The 24,684-nt window shown below is 35.1% G+C and overlaps 1 protein-coding gene across 1 annotated transcript; it reads left to right on the forward strand.

Moving 5' to 3' along the window:
• The first annotated feature begins 18,784 nt into the window (after positions 1 to 18,784).
• LOC112711179 (uncharacterized) lies at positions 18,785 to 21,657 on the forward strand. The gene is made up of 6 exons (XM_025763782.2): positions 18,785 to 19,424; positions 19,815 to 19,953; positions 20,134 to 20,248; positions 20,559 to 20,625; positions 20,739 to 20,999; positions 21,204 to 21,657. Exons 1-6 carry the CDS (start codon positions 18,999 to 19,001, stop codon positions 21,207 to 21,209), a joined length of 1,014 nt encoding a protein of 337 aa, XP_025619567.1. The 5' UTR covers positions 18,785 to 18,998; the 3' UTR covers positions 21,210 to 21,657.
• The last annotated feature ends 3,027 nt before the right edge of the window (positions 21,658 to 24,684 follow it).

The raw sequence follows: 24,684 nt of genomic DNA on the forward strand, positions 1-24,684 counted from the left end.
TGCACTAGTGACGCGGACGCGTCAGCGACGTTTCCGCGTCGCGTGCGTGTTTTTTTCATTTTTTTCAATATGCAGATGCAAATGCAGTGCTTAATGTGGATTCTATGCATGATTCCAGGTTCAATAAAATAAAATAAATCTAAAAAAACAAACAAAACTAAATAAAATTAAAATTGCAAAATGAACGATCATACCATGGTGGGTTGTCTCCCACCTAGCACTTTTAGTTATAGTCCTTAAGTTGGACATTTGATGAGCTTCCTGCTAGGGTGGCTTGTGCTTGTATTGATCCAGGAATCCCCACCAATGTTTGTACTTCTAGTAGCCTCCGGGGTCCCAAACTAAGCATGTAAAGCCCTTAAGAAGCTTCAAACAGATTCTTAGGCTCCCGGGGTGACAAATGTCAGAACAGATTCCAGGATCCCAAACCTCACTTTTACACCCGTTTTTGTCTCGATCTGCATTTTTCCAGCCGGGTGAAAGGTGATCTGAATTCTCACTACAGCGACCAAACAGCTTCCTGGACCCATTCAATTGAGCTTTACACCAACCTTTGCGTTTAAACTTAAAGCTTCCAACCATAATGAACCTTGCAGGGCAATTCTTACCACTGGCCATCTTTCTCTTACTCTTAATGTCACAAAGAGCTCTAAGTTGACCATCCATCTCTAGTAACCCATATTCAAGTGGAATTAGAAAGCTAAGGGATATGAATTTTACCCATTTGAATGTTGTGAAGGATGATGGCAACTTAGGGGGAGGTATTTTTAATGAAATTGCAAGCTCCACTCCCTTGTGCTCTTCTCTGATAATTACCACCTCTTTGCAAGCTTCTTTAATTTCAACCTCTTCCTCTTGGTAGCTTTCTTCCAATTCAATCTTCACTTCATTGCTTTCCAAGGGCATGGGAGGTTGTGCTTCTTCTTCTTGAATCTCCATCTCTTGATCAACCTCTTTCAAGTCTTTAACTGTGATATGCCTTGGAGGTTGTACACCTTCCTCAGCATCAATTGCAACCGTCTTGGAAGGAGGCTCTATGTCTTGACTTTCCCATGGAGGTTCAGAATCTCCTAAGTCTTCAACCAATTCTTCTTCTTCAATAATTTCGGCTTCTTCTACTTGTTCCAGTACAAAGTCATGCTCCGTACTGTTCACTGGAGTTTCTAGTATCTCCTTCATACTACGTTCTTCATTAGATTGTCCACATGAAGCTCTGGGGTTCCTTGAGTGTCCGAATGTCGGGAAGCTAATTAACTCATTATTGCTTGCCCTAATTGATGAATGGTTGCCTGACATCGATCCACTGTTTCCTTGAGATGATCCTTTATCTCTTGATGCACTCGGCTTTCATAAATAGGATCATAGTGCTCTTGGATTGGTGGATATGGAGATGGTGAATATTGAAGTGGTGGTTCTTGTGAGTAATTGGGTTGGAATTGGGGTAGTTCTATATATGGTTCATATGGTTCATAAGGTGGTTGGTATGGTGGTTGAGGGTTGGGGTTATATGGAGGTGAATGGTGGAAAGGGGCTTGTGAGTATGGTGGTCCAAAGTTATGTTGAGTAGAGGGTTCATAAGCATATGGTGGCGGTTGTTGGTAGTCCATTGGAGGTGGTTGTTACCATGAGGGTTGATCAAATCCTTGTGGCTCCTCCCATCTTTGATTGTTCCAACCTTGATGCCTATTTTCATTATAGTTTCCTCTTCCTGCAACATAATTATAACCAGACTCATAGCCAAAGGGGTGAGAGTTCATAATAGTGAGAGAAAATAAAAATAAAAACTAATAAAAAGAAAATATTTTGAAAAAGATATAATTTTTGAAAAAGGATAAGAATAGATTTTGAAAAAGATATGATTTTAAAAAGAAAAGATAAGATAAGATAAAAGTTTTAAAATCTGAAATTTGAAAAAATAAATTTTTGAAAAATATTTACAATAACCAATAATAAGGCCCACGTTTGCAGTTCCCCGGCAATGGCGCCATTTTGACGTTAGGATTTTTGCCAGTAAAGAATTTCATAAAAACAGTCGCGTTGTAGATATAGTCTCTAAACCGACAGAAATCTCTTCGTACAAACGTTTTGGTTATCACAAGTAACAAACCCCTTAAAAATTGTTAACCTAGTATTTAAACCTCGGGTCGTCTTCTCAAGGAATTGCAGGGAGGTATGTTCTTATTATTGGTTATGAGTTGTAAATTGGGGTTTAAGAGGTAAGGAGGGAATATGTTGAATGACAAATAAAATAAAATAAAATAATAACAATAAAATCTCTTGGCAGGGTATAAGAAATTGAAAGTCCAGACTTAGCTATCCCTCTCAACACTAATGAAAGTTGAATCTTAATTCCACTTAGTTAACCTTTACTAAAGCAAAGGAAAGTCAAGGGACTAATTAGTTTGACCTTCGAATCCTATTTATTTCCTGAGAAAAGGTTGGGATTATTGAAGCTCAGTTCAATTAGTAAAGATCAATTATGCTGTTGAATTGGATAACTTCTGAGTTACTGATTTCTTAACCAAGACCAAAAGGAAAGGAAATTAAAGCTGCTGGAATAAAAATGCCTTTAGATGGGAAGCAATAATCATGTAAATAAAAGAAAGCAATATTAAACTGAAATACCTCAAATAACATTAATTTAAAAGAGTAATCTGTAACATGGAAGAGTTCATAAATTAAATTGGGATAAATAAAAATAAAGAACCTGGGATCGAGAGTCACTCTTAAAACTAAGAGAAGTCCTAAATCCTAATCCTAAGAGAGAGAGAGGCTCCTCTCTCTCTAAAACTACATCTAAAACATGGAAAGTGAATTATGAAAAGCATCCTGAGTCTCTGCAAGTTCACTGACTTTAATCTGTGTTTCTGGGCCAAAAACTGGGTTAAAATGTGGCCCAGAATCTCTGTCAGCGACTTTTGTAATTCTGCAGATCGCGTACGTCACGCGATCGTGTCATCCATGCGGACGCGTCATTTGTGTTTTTCCCTGCCACGCGTTTGCGTCGTCCACACTTCCGCGTCACTTGTGCTTTTCCAATCCGCGCGATCGCGTGAGCCATGCGATCGCGTCACTCTGTTTTCTTCTATTTCACGCGGTCGCTTGAACCATGCTACCGCGTGGCTTTTCGTTGGTCATCTCCTCAATTCCTTGTATTCCTTCCATCTTTGCACACTTCTTCTTCATTTTCTAAGCCATTCCTGCCCTATGAAGCCTGAAACATTTAACTCACAGGTCAAGGCATCGAATGGTAATAAAAGAGGATTAAGATTAGCTAAATTAAGACCAAAGAAGCATGTTTTCAATCATGTAATAATTTTAGGAAGGAAATATAAATGCATGCTAATTATATGAATAAGTGGGTAAAGATCATGATAAAACCACACAATTAAACACATTGTAAACCATAAAATAGTAGTTTATCAATGCACTTTTCTAAGCTATAGCGAATTAGTATTATTATTATTTTCGGCCTGACTAACACAGATAAATCTATGATGTCGCGGTATCCTGACTGACATGGGTTCGCCCATGATAATGCCAGTGCTTGACTGACTCAGTGAGAAACCATATTTGGTGTTCGACCTGGGTAACGTTGAGTTGCGGGTAAACAACCAACCCATGAGCTCATGGCCTGCATAGAAAAGGCATTCATCATATGCATTTGTGTAAATTGCTTGGGTGTTCCTGTGTTGCTGTGCTGTGTTATTTGTGAATTCCTTATATTTGTTTGATGTGTGAATTGTTTGTATGTTTGTATTGTGTGTTTGCTTGTGTTTGTTGGTTCTTGAATATGTCAAGAATTAAAGTAACTGAGAATTGATGTATGAACTATCTGATTTATTTAATTGAGGAATAGCTAATGAATTTAAGGTGACTATGAACTGATTTCTGTAATTGAGAACTAATCAATGTAACTCAAAATTGAGTAACGTGACTAAGATTTACTTAAAGTAATTCTTAAATAATTCTAAAGGTTAAATAAAGGTATTTATTTTAAAGTTATACAGAAATTATTTGCATTTTATTTCTTTACTCTCACGGCATTCATTTTTTTACTGAGAACCTGCGAGGACGATGTTCTCACCCCCTACAAATTTTCTTTTTCAGCGACAGGTTCAGGAATCCTTGGCACAAAGCCATGACCAAACTACAGAGCTTTATGTATATATGTATTCGTATTTTTTGTATTTGGTTTAGTTTTAGATTTTATTTTTCCTCTCATCGTTTATTGTTTTGGTTTTTAGAGGGTAGAACTTGTATTTGAGAATTTTTGAATAAGTATATGTATATAATACTATGTGAATATATACTTATGTGATTAAGTGGTTTAAAGTAAAGACTTTTTGATTTCTTAATTAAAAATCCGGTTTATATTCGCGAATGCTCAATATTAAATGAATATAGTATGAAATTAAAGGAGTAGAGGTAGGTAACGCCTGGACTTTTAGTGCGATCATGAGGTGCTAAAAGTTAGGGTGTTACATTATATATCCTATTCCAAGACTTATGTGTGTGTTGATAAACCACTATTTTATGGCTTATCTTGTGCTAATTTGAGTGGTTTTTATCAAGACTTTGCACACTTATTCATACTATTTGCATGGTTTTACATTTTCCCTTCCTAACTTTGTGATATGATTGAGAACATGCTTCTTTGGCCTTATATTTGCTAATATTAATCCTCTCTTATTACCATTAGATGCCATGATATGTGCATTAAGTGATTTCAAGGATTACAGGACATGAATGGCTTAGAGGATGGAAAGGAAGCATGCAAAAGTGGAAGGAATACAAGAAACTGAAAAAACTGCTAAAGCTGTCTAGCCTGACCTCCTAGTACTAACTCGACCATAACTTGAGCTACAGAGGTCCAAATGATGCGGTTCTAGTTGCGTTAGAAAGCTAACGTCTGGGGCTTCGCAACAATAGATAATTTGCCATAGCTGCCCCAAATCCAGGTGACAAGAACGCGTGGATCACACGGACGCATGATCTGGCAAAAAACCCAATCCACGCTAACGCGTGGACGACGCTTCTGCATGACTTTGCAGCGACCTGTACGAACCAGAAATCACTGGGGGCGATTTCTGGGCTGTTTTTGACCCAGTTTTTGGCTCAGAAACACATATTAGAGGCTATAAAGTGGGGGAATGCATCCATTCATAAAAAAGTTGGTAATTCATAATTTTAGGTTTTTAGATGTAGCTTTTAGAGAGAGGCTCTCTCCTCTCTCTTGTGATTTAGGATTTATGATTAGGATTTAGGATTAGAATTTCTTCGTCTTTTCAATTTCAGGTTTAATATTCCTTTACTTTACTTTATATTTTCTTCTACTTTTATTTATTCTATTACTTTAGTTGATTACTTGATGTTGTCAATTTGGTTTATGGATTCCTATGTTCAATCTAACTTTCTATTTAATATAATTTGAGGTATTTCAGATATATGATTTTTATTTAGCTTTCTATATTCTTGCCTTTGGTTGAGTAATTAGAGACTCTTGAGTTATCAACCTCTTTTGTTGGTTGATAATTGGAAGTTACTAATTGACTTGAATTCCACTAACTCTAGTCTTTCTTTGGGAATTGACTAGGTCTTGAGGATTCATATTGATTTATCCACTTGACTTACCTTCATAGTTAGAGGTTGACTAAGTGGGAGCAACGAGCAATTCTCATCACACTTGATAAGGATAACTAGGATATGACTTCTAATTTTCATACCTTGCCAAGAGTTTTCTTAATTATTAATTTATTTTTCTTGTCATTTAAATTACTTGTTCCTTATTTCAAAAATCCAAAATAAAATATATCTTTTTCCATAACCAATAATAAATCATACTTCCCTACAATTCCTTGAGAAGACGACCCAAGGTTTGAATACTTCGGTTATTTATTTTTATTGGGTTTGCTTAAGTGACAAACAAAATTTTTATACGAAAGGATTCTCTGTTAGTTTAGAAACTATACTTATAACGCAATTATATTTGTGAATTTCTTTACCGATAGAAATTCGTTCGTCAAAAATGGCGCCGTTACCGGGAAATTGCAAACGTGTGCCTTATTATTGGTTATTGTAAATATTTACTTTTTTGCTTGTTTGTTAGTTTTTGTTAGTTTCAGGACTTTGTTGCTTATTTTTATTAGTTTTGTTTTTATTTTCTCTTACTACTATAAACTCTCACCCCTTTGGCTATGAGTTTGGTTATAATCATGTTGCAGAAAGAGGAGATTACAATAAGAACATGCATCAAGGATGGGAGAATCAAAGGTGGGAGGAGCCACAGGGATTTGATCAACCCTCTTGGCAACAGCCTCCGCCAACATACTATGACCAAGAGCCATTCCAAGAAGCATATCAAGATACTGGCCATGGTGAGCGCTCTTTTGATTATCAACAACCACCACCATACGCCTATGAACCCCCTCCTCAAGATAGCTTTGAACCACCATACTCACAAGCCCCTTACCACCAAACACCCCGATATGACCCTAATCCACATCCACCATAACAACCACACTATGAGTCAAACGAACCATACATAGAACCACCCCAATTCCAACCCAATTATTCCCAAGAACCACCACCTCCATATACACCGTATCCATATCCATCAATCCAAGAGCCTTATAGTCCTACTTATGATATCCAAGCAGAACAAGAGTCAAGAGATCGTCTCAAGGAAACAGTGGATCAATTTCAAGCAACCCTTTGTCAATTGGATCGAGCGGTAAGCCGAATGACACTCGAAGCTCTCATGGCTATAGAATCTCAATTTGAGAACAAGGAACTGAAGTGTGTGGTGCAACAAGTGGAAAAGATGGAAAGTGATGAACCACTACATCCTTATCATGAGGAACTACCCTCTTATTATGAATCCTTCCTCCCAAGTAATGAACCCTCATATCTACCCCAATCTCCAATGGATGACATCCTTCGTGGTCTTCTTCAAGGGCAAGCAAAGATGAAAATGGATGCACTAGAATTCGCGACTGCCTTAACCAAGGTAGTAAATCGATTAGCTTCCTGACGTTCGGATACTCAAGGAACCCCCATGGCTTCATGTGGAGAATCTGCTGAAGAACGCAGCATGAAGGAGAAGCTAGAAACTCCGGTGGACAATGAGTAGCATGACTTTGTATTAGAACAATTGGAGGAAGTCGTAATCGTTGAAGAGGAAAAGGTGGTTGAAGACTTAGGAGATGCTGAACCTCCATGGGAAAGTCAAGTTATAGAGCCTCCTTCAAAGATGTTTGAATTTAATGTTGAGGAGGGTGTACAACCTCCAAGGCATATCATGGTTGAATTTGAATGGGACGATCAAGAGATGGATTCAATCATTAATGAATTCTTATCTACATTTGAATCCTCTCCCATTGGACTTGATATGGAGTTTAAAGAAGAAGAAGCACAACCTCCCATGCTCTTGGTGAACAATGAAGAAGAAATCGAATTGGAAGAAAGCTACCAAGAGGAAGAGGTTCGTATTGAAGAAGCTTGCAAAGAGGTAGAAGATGTCAAAGAAGAGCACAAGGGAGTGGAGCTTGCAAGATCATTAGAAACACATCTCCCAAAGCCATTACCGTCCAATACAACATTCAAGTGGGTAAAATTCTTATCCTTAACCTTTACTTTCCCACTTGAATATGTGCTTCTAGAGACAGATGGTCAACTTAGAGCTCTTTGTGGCATTAAGAGCAAGAGGAAGATGGTTAGTGGTTAGAGTTGTCAAGCAAGGTTCAACATGGTTGTATGCTCCAAGTTGAAATGCAAGGTTTGGTGTAAAGCTCAATTGAATGGGTCTAGGAAGTTATTTGGATGCCTTAGTGAGAATTTCAATTGCATGCCACCCAGATGGAATCATGATAATCAACAAGAAGACGGGTGCAAAAGCAAGGTTTGGGATCCCGGAATTCATTCAAGCAATCAATACTCTTGGGGCCTTGTCACTTACTTTAGATTTCTTGACGACTGTGTGCGCCTAGTTTGGGATCCCGGAGGCCATTGGAATTACAAACATTGGTGGGGATTCAAGGATCAATACAAGCACAAGCCACCATGACAAGGAGCTAGCCAAATGTCCAACTTAAGGACTTTAACTAAAAGTGCTAGGTGGGAGACAACCCACCATGGTATGATCATTCTTTTCCAGTTTTAGTTTTATTTTACTTTGTTTTCATCTTAGTTTTATTTTATCCCATTTTTATTAGTGCTCATTCATCATGTCAGCATCTGCATTCTGCATTCTTCAGATTAAAAAAAACGAAGAGCACGCAACGCGCCAGCGTCGCTGACGTGTCCACGTCATATGTGCATGCGACAACAAGGAAGAATGAATAGAAAGTCATGCGGGAGCGTGGCTGGAGGCGCGCCTTAGGCACCAACGTGTCCACGCATACGCGTCCCTGAAGCGTCCGCATCATTTGTGAAACTAGCCTTCCACGCGTGCGCGTTACCCACACGCACGCGTGACCCCACGAAATCGACGTAAATGGGTGTATGGCAGCAAGTTATGATGGAGTGCGGCTGGAACCATGCTAGAAGCACAAGCCCTACCACGCAAACGTGTGCCCCACACGTCCGTGTCATTTTTGAAAGTCAGGCCATTCACGCGTGCGTGTCACCCTAAATTTTAGCAATATGCAAACGAAACAGAAAGTTGTGCGACCGCGACGCTGATCTCGCGCCAATGGCACAAATCAAGTCACGCGTACGCGTGCCCCACGCGTACGCCTCATAAAAAAATTTTGCAACTCACGTGAACGCGTTTTCCACGCGTCCGCGTCGCCTGCGCCACATAACTTATCCAGATCAGCGTAAAAAAAAATCTTATCTTTTCTTCCCCAATCCTAATTTTTTCTTCCTCCTTTCTTCCTTACTTCTTCTTCCTTTCTTTCACTTCTCATTCTTCACTCTCATTCTATTTTACTTAATTTATTTGCATACTTTCGTTCATTACATTTTAATTTCGTGCATATTTTTATTTTCTTTTCTAAATTTATTATTTTTCAATTGGTGTTAAATTTTCTTTTTCAACTATTGTATCTTTTCTGGTATTCTTTTGCTGCTTCATGACTTGTTTTATTCTGATTGGGTATTATTATTCATAAGTCAATGCTAATCTTTTATGATACTTGCATTCTATTTGCATTGCTATCATTTACACTGTCTTTCATTGCCCACACTCTTCCCCCATTGTTGTAAATTTTTGCACTCTTAATTTGCCATGTGCTTCTACTGTTTTCTCACTTGCATGTTGTAGCTACCATGTAATTGAGACCTTTATTATTTGGCATTAACACCCATATTTTATTTGTTTTCTATCTTTGTTTCTGGGTTACTTTTCTTCTTTTCCTCTTCTTTTAGGATGGCCACTGAGGAAGGGAAAGGAAAAGCTTCTATATGGGGTAACAAACAAGTCCATCTGCACAATCTTTGGAGAAAAGCATCAGTTGTAGCAGCCTGTCCACTTGCACATCTCAACATGCACTGAGAACAGTACAATCTTTAAGTGTGGGGAGGTCGATACCGATTTCCATGGGTTAGTTACTTCATATTTTAACACCAATTTTAATTTTCTTTGTTAAATTAGTTGTTGCATTTGCATGTTTGTTTGATTTTGTGCATATTTTACCACTTGGTTGAAGTAATATTTTCTTTTTCAATAAACTTTTTATAGCATTTCACTAATTTGAATTAAACTTTTTGAAAAACTTGTTTGAAGAAATATTATTTTGAAACATGGTTTAGAGCTCGAACACACAAAACCTGTGAGTTTTTGAGCCTATTTGATTGGTTGGATTTTATCAACCAATATTTTAATTTTTGGTGTGTATTGTTCTCTCTAAAATTGTGATCTTTGTCTTGCTTGATTCTATATTTCTATTGTTTAATGTATGCATATAATTATATGATTGAGGCCTTGTTTCACTAAGCTTACATACCCATATGGCCTTAACCTTTCATTATCCTTTGCAAACCAATTTGTGCCTATTTTACCCCATTTGTTCTTTATTTTAGCACATCATTAACTCTAACCGAAAAACAATAATGTCCCTAATTTGAATCCTTTGTTAGCTTAGATTAGTGAGAGTGCTCTCGAATTAAGTGTGGGGAAAAGTGGGTTTGGAAACGTTTGGTTTAAGAATTGGGTGTTGTATATCTTTATGAAAATGTGAAAGAAATATTTAGGACATGTTCATGCATTCAATAATTTAATCTTATGCATTGAGAAAATTAGAAAAAAAAATAAAATAAAAAAGGAAGAAAAAGAGAAAAATAAAAGAAAAAAAGAGCAAATAATAAAAAGGGGACAAAATGCCCCAAAGTAAATGGTGAAAGCAATGCATATGAGTTGTACTCAAATTTGGATGCATGAATATGTGGAAAACATGGTTAATGGATGGTTAGGTTTTATATTGTGATTACATGGATTGTCTTAAGTTAGGTGGGAAAAGTTTAGGTTAACTAAGGATTCAGATTTCCACTTGGCCAAATACAATCCTACCTTGACCCTAACCCAATTACAACCCTTAAAAGACCTCTTGATATGTGTATCTGTGCATTAATTCTTTGTTGATTGGTAGAAGAAAAACAAGCCTTAGAAAATAAGATTAGTAGAGAATTGAGAGATCGAACCTTAAACACTTGAGTGATTACAATGTATACACTTCCGGTGAGGGTTTGATGCCCGATTCTTTGTTCCTGGCTTTCATGAGCTATTTTCTTCTGCAAGTTTACTTGTACTTTATTTTGTGATTTGAATTAGTGAAATCCAGTTTATATTTATTCTTGAAAGATTTATTTACTTTTCACCAAGTAGGTAGAATCATTTTTTGCATGTAGTTGCATTCATATAAATAGGTTGCATTCATACATTCTACCATTTCCCTTCACTCTTTTAGTTCTCTTGAGCTTAGCATGAGGACATGCTAATATTTAAGTGTGGAAAGATTGATAAATCACTATTTTATGGTTTATCTTGTGCTAATTTGAGCGGTTTTTATCAAGCCTTTGCACACTTATTCATACTATTTGCATAGTTTTACATTTTCCCTTCCTAACTTTGTGATATGATTGAGAACATGCTTCTTTGGCCTTATATTTGCTAATATTAATCCTCTCTTATTCCATTAGATGCCGTGATATGTGCGTTAAGTGATTTCAGGGATTACAGGGCAGGAATGGCTTAGAGGATGGAAAGGAAGCATGCAAAAGTGGAAGGAATACAAGAAACTGAAGAAACTGCTAAAGTTGTCCGACCTGAGTTCCTGGTACTAAATCGACCAAAACTTGAGCTACAAAGGTCCAAATGACACGGTTTTAGTTGCGTTGGAAAGCTAACATCCAGGGCTTCGTAACGATATATAATTTTTCATAGCTGCCTCAAAGACAGACAACACGAATGCATGGATCACGCGGACACGTGACCTAGCGAAAAACCCAATCCACGCTAATGCGTGGACGACGCTTCCGCGTGACTTTGCAGCGACCTGTACAAACCAGAAATCATTGGAGGCGATTTCTGGGCTGTTTTTGACCTAGTTTTTGGCCCATAAAAAACATAGATTAGAGGCTATAAAGTGGGGGAACAAATCCATTCATAAAAAAAAGCTGGTAATTCATAATTTTAGGTTTTTAGATGTAGCTTTTAGAGAGAGAGGCTCTCTCCTCTCTCTTAGGATTTAGGATTTAGGATTAGGATTTTTTCGCCTTTTCAATTCCAGGTTTAATATTCCTTTACTTTACTTTATGTTTTCTTCTACTTTTATTTATTCTATTACTTTAGTTGATTACTTGATGTTGCCAATTTGGTTAATGGATTCCTATGTTCAATCTAACTTTCTATTTAATATAATTCGAGGTATTTCAGATATATAATTTTTTTTAGCTTTCTATATTCTTGGCTTTGGTTGAGTAATTAGAGACTCTTGAGTTATCAAACTCTTTTGTTGATTGATAATTGAAAGTTGCTAATTGACTTGAATTCCACTAACTCTAGTCTTTCTTTGGGAATTGACTAGGACTTGAGGATTCATATTGATTTATCCACTTGACTTACCTTCATAGTTAGAAGTTGACTAAGTGGGAGCAATGAGCAATTCTCATCACAATTAATAAGGATAACTAGGATAGGACTTATAATTTTCATACCTTGCCAAGAGTTTTCTTAATTATTAATTTATTTTTCTTGTTATTTAAATTACTTGTTCCTTATTTCAAAAACCCAAAATAAAATATATCTTTTTCCATAACCAATAATAAATCATACTTCCCTGCAATTTCTTGAGAAGAAGACTCGAAGTTTGAATACTTCAGTTATTTATTTTTATTGGGTTTGCTTAAGTGACAAACAAAACTTTTGTACGAAAGGATTCTCTATTGGTTTAGAAACTATACTTACAACGCGATTATATTTGTGAATTTCTTTACCGATAGAAATCCGTTCGTCATGTGTGCGTGTGTGTTTGTGTGTGTGTGTGTTTTTACTTCTGTATCTCGACGCTTCTGACATTAACGTTTTGTGTGCAAATAACGGTTGTCGATTTTGTTTATCTTTTCTTCACAGGCTCCTAGTTATATTATTATTCTTCAAGTATTATGTATGTATTTTTCTTTTAGGTGCCATAATGCCTCGCCACCATTGATTTACGACTTAAGCGTAAAGCTCTGTGTGATAGGGTATTATAGTATGTACGTATGTACGTATAAAAGAAAAATGTTACTAATTTTTCAAAGTAAAGTCAATAAAGTTTTCAGGTAAAGGCTCCTACTTATTATAGTTATATATAGAAGAATTCATAATATCCTTTTCTATTTAAACAAAGGTGTTTATTTTTTCTTCACATACTCTAAGTTATATTATTATTCTTCAAGTATTATGTATGCATTTTTATTTTAAGTGTCGTAATGCCTCGCCACCATTGATTTACGACTTAAGTGTAAAGTTCTGTGCGGTAGGATGTTATAGTATGTATGTATGTATGTATAAAAGAAAAATGTTTCCGATTTTTCAAAGTAAAGTCAATAAGGTTTTCAAGTAAAGACTCCTACTTATTATAGTTATATATAGAAGAATTCGTAATATCCTCACTATTAGAATAGCGCAACCGGAAGCGTGACATTCTAATGGTAAGGGTGTTACATCTGATGGTCGAAGATCTTCTTGATCATGGCATCATGAATCCTCTCCCATATAAATTTCTCCTACACAAGGAAACCTTTAGCACTAGTTAATCAAAATTAAATACATAATTAAACAAAATAAAAGATATAAACTAACTAAAGTTTGAACATATAATGTTTTTACCGCCTACTTCTGAAATAATCACTCTCTGCTCTCAGCAGAAATTTTTTTGTAGCTCGGTCATGAGTTGTTGTATATCAGCTTAATGATATTACTATTGTACATGCATTGTTATATGGCAAAAACCTATTAATAAAAAACTTAAGATTAGTAAACACAAATGTTGTTGAAGAACTTTAAAATAAATTGCATTTAAAACCAATTAAAATAGTACTCACACCATTAAATTATCAGGCCAAATGGTCATCCATACGAGGCTAGCTCGTGACACCTCTATTTATCGTCATATCTACCTAAAACAATATAATTATATCATAATCTAATTGTCAAATCAATAAAGATATTTTTAAAATATAAATATAACATACATAAAGTATTTGTTTAATGAAAGAAACCTCTTAAAACTATACTTATCATCAATATAATTTATATTAACAATCTAAAACTTTTAGAATACATATAATAACTACTCAAAAATAATAGTATTCAAGATTATTTTTTTCTCAATAACTATACACATTTTTTCAATTTAATAAAATGCTAACTCACCAAAATCATCACTTCTGCCACACGCTTAAATTATAAGAACCAAACTTATATCATTTAATAGTATATACACTTTTACTAATTAAATTCACCCATAATTTTAAAAAACTTTTTAGAAAACCTCTCCTAAAATATGGATGTATCCACATTTATGGTTGCCATAAATCCAACCAGCCTCTTAAAACAAAACTCGTCATCAATATAATTTTAACATCTTGAAAAGAATAGGTAAAAATCAACATTAAAATTAATTAAAACCTAACTCAAAATTTACCAAATTAATAAGAGACATAACAAAAAATGATATAAATTAAACACAATCGAAAAAAACCCATTCCATTAACTCAAATAAAATCTTCAAGTACCAAGTATTTATAATGTAAAGCCAAAAATATTACAAAAAGAAAATGCAAGTGAAGAAATTGAAACTTTCAACAGCCTAAGCACTCTTGTGTGTGTGTAATTAATTAAAAAATAGAATTTAAACATAATTTAAAATAAAAATTTTCAATAAATATAAAATTTCAAATAGACTTATATTTTACAAAAAAAAAAACAAGTGAAAATTAATAAAATACATATAAATTATATAGGAAATTAAAAAAATTAAAAATTGAAAAACATAAACTTGGTTGCTGAGTTGTGGTGGAGTGTAGTGACAGTGCTCATAGTGTGGTGGCAATGTCAAGCTTCTCCCACCTCTGTCATTATTAGGTAGTGTTAGGATTTTCTTAACCAAAAATTGACAAATTGAAGAATGGGAAGAATTTACACTAACCTAGAGGAGTAACGATGGTGGACAACGACGACGGCGACCCATGAAGCAGCGACAACGACGACGAAACCCGATAGCAACGTCTGAAACTCTGGTGGCTCGACTAGGATGATGCAGGTACATGACTCATTTGTTGCGGAGGTGAGTCACTGCTATAAGGACAGGAACGATGGCCGATGGTAGAAACGGCGAGAAAGAGAGTGGAGAAGGGAGAAAATGGCGAGAGAGAAAGAGAGAGGAGAATGGGAGAAGTTACATAAGTGAGATGGAGGATTTCTAAATTCGAATTTAGCTCAATTATACGGTCAGATTTTGCTGGCGGATAAATTCGACAGTAAGGCATTGGTTGTTGTCTAAACTCTACGTTTCACTCATTCGTATTACCGTTGGAAATTTTCGACGGTAAATCCGACGCTAAATTTTTTGGCACTTAAAAAAATTAATTTTTGTGCTCCTTTTTACCGTCGGATTGAGTATCGAACTTTTGAATCCGATGGTAAGTTATTTTAGGAATGAATTTTCACTCATAACCGTTGAAAAATCTACCGCTAAATCCACCGATATCATTTGACAGTAAGTCCAACGGTATTGAGCACATTTCTTGTAGTGAGTTTTCTTTCCTTTGCTTGTGATCACTTCTATAGGGTCCACTTTTTGAACCACCTCAACGATCAAATCTTCAATGATGGTTTAAAATGTGTGATGCACATTGAATATGACTATGCAATTTAATATAAAATGATATACATTGTCATGTTGAATGAGCTCACTAAATAGTTCCGAGTCTTCAACTTTCTCATCCTTGTTCAATACTTCAGGAATAGTCCTGAAATAGAATGCTTCAAGAGGATATGTTGGATTCACTAAATGTGTTTCCCTTGTTCCATGAGAAAATGTAGTTATCCACTTAACAGTGATTCACCTTAACTTTATTTTATTGTTTGTTACTATGAAATACTCATGTTGTACATTTGGAACTTTGTGATGATAGACTTCCTTCTATTGGCCAAGGGCTTTGGGACAAAGACATGAATCTGTCCCCCTGGAAGACATATGATAAAATTAATTTGTAAACTTGGAATACTTTTCTTAATATCTTGGAGGATAATCTCAATAGTTCTAAACTCCCTGTCTTCCTAAACCATTACCATATAAACTTGAAACGTCTAGTCAAGTTTTCTTGGGTGCACGTCTGACACATAATCAAAATTTTCAGACATTCTTCTTGGCGATGTAATTGAAAGTGGAACAACTCCTTTAGGAGGTGGAAAAACTACTTGGAGCTATCTTTTATAGACTAATAGAAGCTAGACCACGAAATATGAAAGTGAGATAGGGTTTGGGTTCAAAGTGAGATGGTTATTATACTAATATGTGTATTCAAATATAAATTTCAAGTCGTGAGACAACTTTTGTTATTATTGTACATTGGATAATGTCCTATGTATCTAATCTTTTTTGTCTTGTTTTGCATCCACTTGTCAATTGGGAAAGAGTGACACTTGTTGTGAAATCAGTTGAGATACTTGTCAAAGAATATAACTATATATAAAAAGATAGATTAAAAAAACTATAGTAAATAGAGGTTCAAATCATTAACTTACTTATGGCCTTATTCGTTCCCCCCACAAAAGAATATTAATAGTTCACTAATATTTGAATGGTTACATTAAATGGTTGAAAGATAAAAAATATTGTCTTTGAAAGTTCAAGGGTGGGAATAGTAAAAAAAATCTCGGATACATTACAAAAAGAATCAGACCTTTGTATTTTCCTTTGATATTTCATTTCTATTTTCTGCATCTCCTTTGCTTTCATGTTACTTTCTTTTTCGCGGCAATATAATAGAATAGACCCTTCTCCAATAAGCCATGTTTTTTATTGTTATACATGGTGCAAATAAAAATATATAGAGTGATTAACCAAATCAGTCCCTAAGGATTTTAAAAGCGCATATTTTTGTCCAAAAAAATTAATACATATAAAAATTCCCATCATTTTCTTCCGTCAGATAAATCAACCCCCAATCCATTTTTCAGTGTAACTCACCAACAAAAATTGTTGAATTGGCATGTTAATTGGGATATGCGGCCGTTAAGTGTCCACATGTGCGAGGAGTATGACAAAAAGTCCTTGAACTTGTTTTCAAAAATGACGTCGTATTAATACTTCTCCTTTCTTGTTTTAACACCTCGTTCTTCCATTTCAACCTCTCCACAATCACATCCCCGCACCAAAGAATCCCCTTCATCATGTGCCCAGAACCCGCCACAATCATCTTCGTCGTGGTTCCACTATAATCCTATACATTTGGGGCCAACGTGGTCCAATAGATAGCGCTCCACTCCTCCAACATCTCCTTCTTCTTTGCTGAATCAAAATCCTTTATCGAAGTCAACCATCTAGAACCTCCCCTTTCTTTTTCGAGCTCTCAAAAACCTTATGCACCGAGAAATTGCCACAGCTCTGGAAAATTATGTCCAACTCCCTCAGCAATCCTTTTTGCCCCTTCAACGCAATCGTCAACCCATAGCTCAGCAAATTAGAATTGCTCTTATCTTTCCTGTGGCTACGCTGATCTTCTTCATCGGAATCAGATTTAGAGCCTTTAATTAGTGGGTCGAAAGGAGAAAAGGTAGTGAGAGTCGTCGACCTTGATAGCGGTTTTGTCGTTGGTGACTGGCCATTAGATCTCGTTGGCAACGCGGGCATAAACGTATTAAAACATCAAGGAAATACCTGGTTAAGTTTCCCCTTTGTGATTTCAACTTTCCTCAGGATGCTCACGTCACCATGTATGAGACTACTACCACTAGAGCCACTGATTCTCCCTCTATGGCTTTTCGAAGAAAATGAACTTCCTTTACTTGGCATTATCGGAACTAAACCTAGATGTTTTGATTCCTGCAGATGAAGAACTGGGGTATTGTGAGGAGCTTCAATGATGAAGAACGAGAAAAGAGAAGTATTAATACGACGCCATTTTTTTGAAAACAAGTTCAGGGACTGTTTTCTTCTCCTCCTCGCACACGTGGACACTTAATGGCCACGTATGTGAGTTAACATGCCGATTCGGTAATCTCCGTTGGTAAGTCACACCGGAAAATAGATTGGGGACTGATATGTCTAATGGAGAAAAATAATGGGGATTGATTTATGTATTAATTTTTTTTGGGGACTAAAATGAAAAATATAGGTAGACAATGAGTTTAGTGAACAATGCAGTTACGTATACGGTAATCTTCCTTCTCCACTTGTGATTTCTGTAATTTCTATAGGAGTGTAGTGTGCTTTTTATTTTATTGGGCCAATTTTAAAGCCCATTGTTCACATTATTTACAAAAGTTATCGTTTACCTAGCAAAATCGAACTAAAATATCTACTTTTAAAATTCTTAAGGATTGATTTTGGTAATTTACTCAAAAATATATATTATGCAAAAGAAATGATTAAATTATAATCCTATATAATTTAGGATTTATCGCACATGATAAAATTACCAATATTAAAAAGTTTCAATTTTTTTAATAAATACAAATAAATGTATTAGAAACTTAAATTATTTGTATTTCTAAAAATAGTTCTTACTTTATAATTTTAATGTGTGCCCTTAGATACAAGATAGCAAAATCTTATAATTTATTATCTTTTAATTATAATATTATATTATAATTTTATAATATAATATTATGTATATTATATTACATTAAATTATAAATGTGTTTATTATTTTTACTATTTAAATTTTTATTATTATAATTTATATATTATTTAATTATTATTATCGATTCAAACGGTTCGATCAGTGACTCACTAGTTAAACTGTTAACCTAATGACCTAATAATTTGATTGGATCAATCGCCGGTTCAATTTTAATAACGTGCGTATAACTGACTTTTTTTTAATCGTAATAAATTATATCTATCAATTTTTATCTTTTATATAAATCAAAATAGTATTGTAAAATGTAATCTTTTAAAAATTAATTTTATTAATTTATTATACAAAATTTATAAAGTTATAAATATTAGTTATATATAAATTAATCCCATTTAAACCTATTTATTTAGATTAATTTAAAACAAATTGAAATTTTAAAAATAAACTCAACAAAACATTAAGATTAGATCCTATCCCACCAAATACACCAATTGTATGCTAAGTATGATAATGTCATTTTGTTAGAAAGAAAAAGACAAAATCCCGGAACCCGCCCGTTGCTTACGCTATACTGGTCGTTTCGCAAGGCGCACGCAAATAACAATCATAAAACCCTAACCATTCTATTTACCCAAACATGGACTCTGGATTCCCATTGACACACTAGAAGTCGCACAGAATCGAATTCGCAACACACATAGCATATAATGGCTCACGGCGGCTACAACAAGCGGCGCGTGAGGGTCAACCCCGCAAGTCGCCGGTCCAACTCCTCGTCCACCGCCTCCACGTCCGCCCCTAAGGCTCTCAAGCCTAAACCGCCGGTTTCACTCAAAAACCAGATTAGGTCGGCGGAGCGTATGCTGCGGAAGCAGAACCTGCCGGCGGAGGTGAGGGAGGCGCAGCAGCAGAAGCTCGACGCGCTCAAGAAGCAGCAGGAGATCCACACGCGCCTCGCCGCCGAGCGCAAGATCTTCCTCCGCGATAGGAAGATCAAGTTCTTCGAGCGCAGGAAGATCGAGAGGCGCATCAGGCGCCTCGAGAAGCTTCAGCGCGCCGCTTCCCACCAGATACAAGCATCTGAGGCTTCCGAACAGCTTTCCAAGCTTAAGAAAGATCTTCAATACGTTATGGTGTGTTCTCTGCTGTTTTCTTTTTCTAATTTTTGTGATTAGGTTTATTTTGATGCATCGTTGGGTTTTCTCAAAATGCAAAGTGTGCGGTTAGCTTTCATGAGTAGCTGAATGATGTTGTTGCATTGTGTTGTTCATTCATATCAATTAAGAGTAGCTGAGGAATAGTTTTGTTAGTTCTTTCTTTTTGTTCCATTAATTTTTGTTTACTTTACTTTGTCACTGGCTTTCGTAAGTTTGATCTTTTTGAAAAAATGAGACGTGTTGTATATATTTTGATTCCTAGGTGGATGATGATGTTGTTGCTTTGTGTTGTTTGTTTATTGAGAATAAATTATGAGTAAGTAATGACGGAGGGGTTTGTTATGGTTTAATTTTTTGGAACTGCAGTACTTTCCAAAGACTGAGAAGTATGTTCCTTTGTTTACCGGAGGTGATGATTCGGAGATAGTTGACAGGAGGAACGGGCTGCGGAAGCAGATTGAGGACAGATTGATTGCGGCCGCAGCAAGTGGCAAGGACTTAGAAGGTTTGATTTATGCTTGAGATGTGTCTCATAACTATTATCAATGCTTACGTGTTGAGATAGTAAAATGCAAGTGCACAAGTAGTCGAATTGAAGTTGGAACATGGACTTGTAGCACTAAATTTGCATGTGTTGCATTATTTGGTATCTCTACGATTCATCTTCTTTTGGTTTCTGTAACAGAGACTGGCAGTGAGGATGATGGCCTTTTGGATCTGAGTGAAGATGATTTTTTCCTCGCTGGGAGTTCTAGTGATGAAGCAGATGCAGATGATGAATGGACAGACAAAAGTACAAGGTGGGTAGAGATGTTTTACAACTTAAGCAGTTATTATATTATGAAAATTCATATACGCGCAGCAAGGTAAACGATGTTAAGAAGAGCAACTGGAGTATACCTGTTCGTGATGCTAGTGTGGTCAAATTGAAGCCACATTTTTTAATTATAATTTATAATTCTATTGGGATTCATCTGTTAATATACGAAAGTAGAAAATTTAGATAAGCTTTGTTCTTTGGAGCCCTGTTTTCTAATTTAAATTTTAATCTACACATGCCAACTGTTTCTCTGGTAAATTCTGCATCATGAAATTTCCAAGTTATTGCAGAGAGCAGGCTTCTAGTGCATCTGGCAAAGCAGTGTCTGGTGGCATGTCCAGTGATGAAAAAAATCAGGTATGCAGTATGAGCAGTAATTGCTTTTCTCCTTATTTTTTATTCAATAGTATCAAATAATTGCGGCATTGAAATTAGTCTATATTTAAAATATCGTTTGCCCATTCTTTCAGAGACAGATTTCTGCTAGAGCTTTAATGCCCCCTCCTCGCCCCTCAAACAAGAAGCTGTCAAGGTTTGGGTCAACTTCAGGCCAAAATTCGTCTAGACTAAGACCTGATATTTCCACATCCAGCAACACTTCAAATAGCAAAAGCAGCTCAGACTTTAGATCAAGGGGACCTTCAAGCACAGGCCATGGTAGTAGTCTAAGCTCCAACTCTGATGCGCACAAACCTCGTAGAAAGAGGAGGCCTAAGAAGAAAAAGAAGCAGGTTCATTCGTTTTCCCATCATTTTAATTCTAATCATCATTGTGCAAATTATATTTTAAGATACCTTGGTGATGTTGTCAGGAATCGGTAGAGTCACCTTTTCAGGCACTGGTGTTTCATTTTGGTGACATTTCATTGTATATATTTGTTCCAACTTCCCGTCTTCCCTGTATGTAACTAAAATGTATTATTCTCCTTCTGTTAGGCATGAAGGTCAAATTAAGGAGTACTGCTACAAGCAATTGAAATTAGCTTCTTCGCATTCATTCAAGATTCCTAGGGTTATGTTTTCCCTAGATGGGTCAAGTCACGTTCATCTGTGGTGTGGAGCAGCCGCGGAATCCTGTCACTGGTTAATATTATATGATAATCATATATTCACATATTGTGCTGACCTTGTTAGGTTAGATCAGGAATTCGTTATTGTAGATTAACTTTTGACAGTGATTTACAAAGTCACAATGTGTCTTACTGTATATTTTGTTCAATGCTGATTTCTTTGTTCGGGATAGCGTCCTGCACTCCTGCTCTCCAGCGAGTTTTGGCGCCTGAACTTTTAAATTACAACCACATTTGGGCATTGACGAATCGCAAGTATGAACTGGGATGACATGATTAATATCTATCTATACCTGTTATAATGCAATGCCATTTTGTAACTGTTAGTATTTTCTTCCCCAAGAAAGAAATTCCAGAAATAATTTCAAAATGATTATAATGAATAATTTAACTCTATCTTCATATTATGATGATAGTTTACATGCAATCTTTAGCTACTAAAATACGATTAGTTTCATGCTTTTGTATAATATAAAAAATATATATTTATATTTAAAAATGTGGCTTGAATGATATGAAATGTTAGTTGAATGGCTCGGTGCATAAGACGCCTTGGGTTTGTTGAATGATTTGGGTTCAATCTTTGGCTTTCTAATTCTGCCTACGGGAGTGAAAGGTGATTTTTTTCTATAGCCTCGTAATAGTCTTACCCTAAGAAAAAAAATAGGCCAATAAACACTTATTATCTTGTTAAGAATATACTAATAAAAAATATTATGATGTATGAATTTTACTGTACATGCCTACACCTTTGATGCGTTTTTCTTTCTCGTTGCAGCTCTTACAGTTGGGGATACTAGTATGTCCATATTGATTTCGATGTTGAACGCATCATCGGGAGTGAAAGACCTCTTGTACAGCTCAATAAGATCATCTTTATCATCCGATATAGCATTGTGGATATCAATATCCGAACCCTTAGCCTTCAATCTGTTTGGGAATGGACATGTCTTTTGTGAAGAAAGGTTGGTTGAAATTTCGAAATCATTGTTCAGAATTAGTTGTGTCATCATCGTCTCAATGCGGTTTATATATTTAAGTATTTTATCAATTTTTTGTCTCAAGTCATGTTTGCAACTCTCAGCAAAAATTTTAGGTAAAATAACTCCATAAATGTAAAAATACAAAAAGATAATGCTCTTAATTTTGTCGTAAAAATACAAAAAGAGTGATGGTTGTTCTAATGAGATTGTCAATGAAAAATGACAAAAATTTCTCTAACCACAACTAATAGCGAAAAAAAGATAGGAATTAAATATGAAAGAGCATGAAAACAACCCTATTGATGTTGTATAATATGAATGGGACGAGAAGAACCTTTAAGAATGTTGATCATGTGTTAGTTATTTTCATGGGATTGATATATAAAACAAATTGATTGGGTAACACAACCAATGATTAAATTGTGAAAATTCATATTGCTTTAATGACTTCAATCGGTTGGATAGCACGAACAATTGATTGAATTTTGGAAAACCCAGAAATTTAATCGATTGTTTGGTACATCCAATTGATTAATTTTCTAACAAACATGATTTCACAAACCTATATGGATGTAATGGATTAAGGATAAAATTTTAATTGATTAAGATTACCAAAATATTTATTACGATTAATAGAAGATTTAATTCGTTATTTTTTTATTATTAATAAACATGATAGATAAATAATAAAATAATAATTTATAAAATAAAAGATAATTTTATAATTAAATAATATATAAAGAATTAATTTATAATTAAAATTAAATAAGGACTATTTAGCAGTTATTAAAAAAAATTAAAAAAACATGTTTTGTTATGAGACCATTTAATGGTCCAAACGTTGTGGGACAATTGAATCCAGTGCCATTGACGTGTCTAATGGATCTTCTCAATTTTTTTCTCTCGATTATTTTATCAAGTGTTATATTTTATCATTCAATATTTTCTCTCATATATTTTTATATGTTTTTCTCTTGGACTCACTTAAAAAAAAGTGTATAATTACACTTGAAAAAAATATAAAAAATTAAAAAAATTCATTTTTTTAGATAGAATTGAAGGAATAGACACGATATTCAATCAGGGTATCTTATTGGTAAAATAAAAAAAGAGGCTTTTTTATATAAATAAATAATAAAAGTATATTATTTATCAAAATACGTACGGATAGAAATCGTTCCAGAAATAAGCACGCCCAACTCAGGGAGGATGATCGCGAAGTGAAAATCCACTCCAAAACGTGTCCGACTGCTACGAAATGGACCTGACACCTGCAGCTCCCATCTCATTTTTGGCATCCACGAAATGGGGGGCACCTAGTTGCCGGTGCCTGCGAAATGACCATAACAGGGGAGGGGATAAATTTCATATTACCATAATTAATTCATTCGATAATTATCTAAATAATAATTTGAACATTGAAGTGTATATTTTGCAATTAAATTAGAGTGGTGTCATGTGCTTCTATGTTGTTTACATGTGTAATATTTATTTTGAAGGTTTATTTGTGTTCATTGTAAAACTTTGGTTAGTCGAAAATTCTATGTAGTGTGTTTTGGTAGTGGAAAGATATAGTTTTAAGTTGGTGTTTACGAGCAACAAACATTGTCTTCAGCACCAAAGAGGATCCTTCGTTGAAAAAAAATCAATGGTAGCTTGACCATTTCAACCTTGTTGATTCCTGCTATGGCTATTTCGTAGGCACCGGCAACTAGGTGCCCTCTATTTTGTAGACGTCGAAAATGATATGGGAGCTGCAGGTGTCAGGCCCATTTTGTGGCCGCCGGACACGATTTAGAGTGGATCTCCACTTCGTGGTCGTTCTCTCTGAGTTGGGTCTGCGTATTTCTGGAACGATTTTTGTCTGTGCGTATTTTGATAAATAATGTATTTTTATTATTTATTTATATAAAAAACCCTAAAAAAGATGTAATCTTTTGGATTCTTTTGGATTTTTCATCATAATTTCATTAACACTAAATGCAAAAAAAACTAAATCTGACTCAACATAAGATGTGAGACTTATGTTTATAACCATTTATGTAAAAAGAAAAAGTAAAAAATTCTTCTTTTAATTTGAAAAATTAACAATAGTGGCTAATGGTGCAAGTGATACTAAGTGTTGCATGCTGAACTTCAAATTAACAATAGTGGCTAATGGTGCAAGTGATACTAAGTGTTGCATGCTGAACTTTGAAGAAAACTAAAAACATTATAGAACATAAGCTTTGACCAGAGTTAAAATATGATAGAAATGATTCTTATCAAGGTGGAAATTGATAAGAGATAATATTATATACACGTGTATGGTATAAGAAAAGAAAAAAATGAATTTTGCCTTTTACTTAGTAAAAAATGTAATAT

The sequence above is a fragment of the Arachis hypogaea genome, chromosome 9, assembly GCF_003086295.3.
Source record: "Arachis hypogaea cultivar Tifrunner chromosome 9, arahy.Tifrunner.gnm2.J5K5, whole genome shotgun sequence".
Lineage (NCBI taxonomy): Eukaryota > Viridiplantae > Streptophyta > Magnoliopsida > Fabales > Fabaceae > Arachis > Arachis hypogaea.